The sequence below is a fragment of the Zingiber officinale genome, chromosome 7A (genome assembly GCF_018446385.1).
Source record: "Zingiber officinale cultivar Zhangliang chromosome 7A, Zo_v1.1, whole genome shotgun sequence".
Lineage (NCBI taxonomy): Eukaryota > Viridiplantae > Streptophyta > Magnoliopsida > Zingiberales > Zingiberaceae > Zingiber > Zingiber officinale.
In genome coordinates, this window is record NC_055998.1 from 131,749,091 (window position 1) to 131,753,728 (window position 4,638).

The 4,638-nt window shown below is 44.8% G+C and overlaps 1 protein-coding gene across 1 annotated transcript; it reads left to right on the plus strand.

The window, feature by feature from the left end:
* Positions 1–342: 342 nt before the first annotated feature.
* Positions 343–2,400, plus strand: LOC122002607 (eukaryotic translation initiation factor 3 subunit D-like). The gene has a single exon (XM_042557834.1). It carries the CDS (start codon positions 422–424, stop codon positions 2,207–2,209), a length of 1,788 nt encoding a protein of 595 aa, XP_042413768.1. The 5' UTR covers positions 343–421; the 3' UTR covers positions 2,210–2,400.
* Positions 2,401–4,638: the final 2,238 nt, after the last annotated feature.

Below are 4,638 nucleotides of genomic sequence, written 5' to 3' on the forward strand. Positions count from 1 at the left end.
TTTTGTAGTGAAATCAAACTGACAGCACCACGTCTACGCGTCGCTCATGGTCGCGCACAAAACATCGTTCAGCATATCAAATATATATATATATAATCTTAAGAAAATATGAAGAAATACATAAAATTTATAATCCATCATTTTATTTTTTTTAAGTTCCATTCATTTTACATATCTATCTAAATATTCTTTTAAAATTCTTTTTTAAAGCATATCATTTTTCAAAATTGGCTCATTTGTTTAACCGAAACCCGATTGGATTTAGTAAAAATCCTACTGTTATAGTAATAAATCCGATTAGATTTAGCCCCCAGTCCCCTCCTTAAAAACGGAAACCCTACGTAACTTGGATTCTTCGCTTCTTCACACCGCCGCTTTCCCGATCGGAAACCCTAGCAATAACCGAGCAGCAGATCCGGCGATGGGTTTCGACGTCGGCGTCATCCCCTTCAACCTAGACGGATGGGGCCCTCCCGATGCCAATCCCGCGCCGCTCCTCCTCTCCGGGAACGACAGGGTCGCCACTCGACCCGCCAACATCCCTTTTGCCCCCTTTTCCCGCTCCGAGAAGCTGGGCCGCGTTGCCGACTGGACCCGCAACCCTAACTTCGGCTCCAACGCCGCTCGATCGGCCGCCGGTGGAGATCGCGACGCCGTCTTCGACTTCGCTCTCGACGAGTCCTCTGCCCTATCCGCCGGCGCTGGTGATGACGCCTCTTTCCGCCTGGTCGACGGCAAGCCCCCGCCGCGCCCCAAATTCGGCCCCCGCTGGCGCTTCCAGCAGCGGCCGCAGCTGCCGCAGCGCCGCGATGAGGAGGTTGAGGCCAAGAAGCGTGAGGCGGAGAAGGAACGGGCCCGCCGCGACCGTTTCTACAACCTCCACCATCGCTTTGCCGCAGGAGGTGGTTTTGGTGGCGGCCCAAATCGGCGTGATTCTCCTGTCTTCAAGTCCTCCGTCGACATCCAGCCTGAATGGACCATGCTCGACCAGATTCCTTTCTCCACTTTCTCAAAGCTCTCCTTTTCCGTTCCTGATCCGCCTGAGGACCTCCTTGTCTGTGGCGGCCTGGAGTTCTATGATCGCTCCTTCGACCGCATCAACCCCAAGAACGAGCGCCGTCTTGAGAGGTTCAAGTCTCGCAATTTCTTCAAGGTCACCACCACTGACGACCCCGTCATACGTCGCCTCGCTGCCGACGACAAGGCCACTGTTTTTGCCACCGACGCCATCCTTTCCGCTCTCATGTGCGCCCCACGGTCTGTCTACTCGTGGGACATTATCATTCAGCGTGTTGGCAACAAGCTCTTCTTCGACAAGCGTGATGGTTCCCAGCTCGACCTTCTCTCGGTCAATGAGACGTCGCAGGAGCTCCTCCCTGATGCCAAGGAGGACATCAACTCTGCATTCTCCCTCTCCACTGAGGCTACTTACATCAACCAAAACTTCTCGCAGCAGGTCCTCCTACGTGATGGCAACAAGATTACATTCGATGAGCCCAACCCCTTTGCTTCTGAAGGTGAAGAAGTTGCATCTGTTGCATACCGATACCGCCGCTGGAAGCTTGATGATGAGACCCAACTCATTGCCCGCTGTGAGGTGCACAGCATCACCGATGTCAAGGGTCAGCGAGCTTTCATGACACTGAACGCCCTCAATGAGTTTGATCCAAAGTACACTGGGTTAGATTGGAGGCAGAAACTTGAGACACAAAGGGGAGCAGTTCTCGCAACTGAACTCAAGAACAATGCCAACAAGCTTGCCAAGTGGACTGCTCAAGCACTACTTTCCGGCGCTGATTTGATGAAGCTGGGTTATGTCTCTAGAGTCCACCCTCGAGACCATTACAACCATGTTATTCTGAGTGTGATTGGGTACAAGCCTAGGGATTTTTCAGCCCAAATCAATCTCAACACTTCCAACATGTGGGGCATCGTCAAGTCAATCGTCGACCTTTGCATGAAGCTCAATGAAGGGAAATATGTTCTTGTTAAGGACCCAGTTAAGCCACAAGTGCGAATCTATGAGGTGCCAGTAGATGCATTTGAGAATGACTATGTGGAACAGCCTCTGCCAGAGGAGGAGCAGGTGCAGCCTCCGGCAGAGGAAGATGCTACAGCTAGTGCTATGGATGCTGCAGCAGAAGCAGCGGCCGATACTGCAGCTGGAGCTGCAGAGGAGGAAAAGAATGCCGATGCTTTTGCTGTCTGAATGGGAGTGGTAAGTGGCACCTTAGTCTATACATTTTCAGCTTCAATTCAAATGAGATGTATTTTTTTTTAATCCATGAGATCTGTTTTGTTTATCTAGTTTCAAGTTTTGGTACAAATGGAACTGTTTTCTCTTCCCCATGTTGTTTGTTTATTGTTGAATGTTGAGGATTTGGTGGTTTTAGTCTGCAATTATCCTATTTTATAAAATTGTCTTGTTTGGAGTTGTCGACCATCTTCAACCTCCCTTGTCTCTTCAAGCATAAGTATAAGCATAGTTGCAACTCCCGAAACCTACAAAACCAATCCATCTAGCTCTTTAGCAAGCAACAACAACAAACAACAAGAAGTCGCAGAGCCATTGAAGTAGCAGTTCCAAGAGTGCCTGCTCCGCGATTGATAGTAGAGGTCCACGGCGAGGGAGGCATGGGAGATAAAGTTGTTTGGGTAGAAGGCGTAGAAGCAAGCGCTGCCTCCTCTTTGCAAAGATCTGCAATCCACGCGCAAGCATGACTAGTTCAAGTTCGTGCCTCGTCCGATGAGGGTTTCACCGCACAGCAGTTTGCAAAAGGTCATATGTAGCCTATATAGAGTACCAATCAGAAAATCAGGCAGACCATCATCATATGTGAGTATTTCCTCCGATTTCACTAGGAATCGATGTGATGACTGACTCAGCTATGCTGTGAATTTCACCACATGGTGATAAAAAGTGATTCGCTCATCCTAATACCTCTGTCAGTCCATCCTCAGATCAATACGAAAGCGATAAATTACGAATAATTATTAGTCTTAGGCAGTTGAATAACATATGAAGGAAGATAGATATCTATCCACTAATCGGGATAGATTTGATCCTCATATCTCATGGTGGTAACATTATTATACGTTAGCCAATTGCCCATTTTGAAGGGATCGGATTTCACCACACACCATGTTGAGAGACTTTGCAAGCCAATTTCTACTCTCAAATGCTTAATTTTGTAGCTCAAAATGAGCTAGAATGACAGTTTGGGTGTGAAGTAATTCCAATCTTACGGTGACAACATCATCCTATGTTAGCTCCATTTTAAAGGGATGGGATTTCGCCACACACCATTAAAAGGCTTTGCAAGCCAATTTCAAACTCTCATATGCTTAATTTTGTGGCTCAAAATGAGCTAGAAGGAAAGTTTGGGTGCTCACACGAGGAAGCTAATATTTCAATGATATTTCCAAAATATCCTCACGATAAAACCTAATATATTTATCATTTGTCCCCTTTTCTCTCATCAATCTTCGATTTCTACATTCAAGAATGAATTTCCAATTATTCGCTTGCTGAAGCTTGACATCAATGTATAAATTGAGAAAGTATAAATGAATCGAATGGCGTATCATCCGTTAGATTCTCATTGCATGGAGGACCATCCCATCGCACGAAGCTGGGGCTTTCAACTTGAACCTATAGCGTTAAGAGAAGATGAGAGTCCTCCATGAAAATCAATAGGCTAAAGTGCTAAACCCCTGCTAATCACGAAATTATCAGAATATATTTTGTATTTATTAATCAAAATATTCTAATATGTATTTATTTTTTATTTTGATTTTCCAAATAATAATTATCAATATCTTTTCTATAAAAAAAATAATTTTACTATTCGAAAGTGTAGAAACTAGAGTCATTGATAAATATTTAATTCTTATTTAAAAATAAAATGAAGAACAACGGACGGTTTTGACGTTCCTGTAGGATCTATCGAGTGGTAAAATTTGACTACGTTCATCACCAATATCTCTATCAATCTGTCTAAAAGTCAACATATAAGAGATATATCACGGATGACTATTAACCTTTGAAATAATGACTCATGCATAAAGAAGATATTTATCTCGATTATACTAAAATTCGAACCTCAAACTTTATTATAGCAGTACCTCATGCGCTAACTAGACAGTCCTGAAAAAGACTCCTGTAGGATCCATCAATGGCGGCATACAGATGGTAGTCTTTTGACACTCTTTGCAATGTGGGACTGTCTACTCTGGTACTAAGGGAGCCACATACAGCGGAGATCCGTGACCCTTCTCGAGGAAAACAACTCTAGGCTCTAGCTTGGGACCTTCAATACGAAGGAAGCCGCGGTTGGGTACGACGATGCCGCCATCAAACTTAAAGGTAGTGGCGGAGCTAGCCACGTTAATGACTACCTGGAGTGTATGTCAGGTAGCCAATGAAGGTGGTAAAAAATTAATGAGGGAAAAAATTTTTAAAAAAATGTGAGAAAAGGATGGCTAGTCTAGGGTGTGGTTCAGGAGATGGTCCCTAAGTATGTATTGGTGGAATACATGACCCCCATTTATAAAATAGACAGGGATCATTCATCTCCACCAATACATGTCTAGAGACCATCCTTTGGATCGCAAAAATCAGTCCAAAAGATCCGAGCT

What these genes read in the sequence shown, in the direction of transcription:
- LOC122002607 (XM_042557834.1), top strand. Translation starts at nt 422, where the DNA reads ATGGGTTTCGACGTCGGCGTCATCCCCTTCAACCTAGACGGATGGGGC.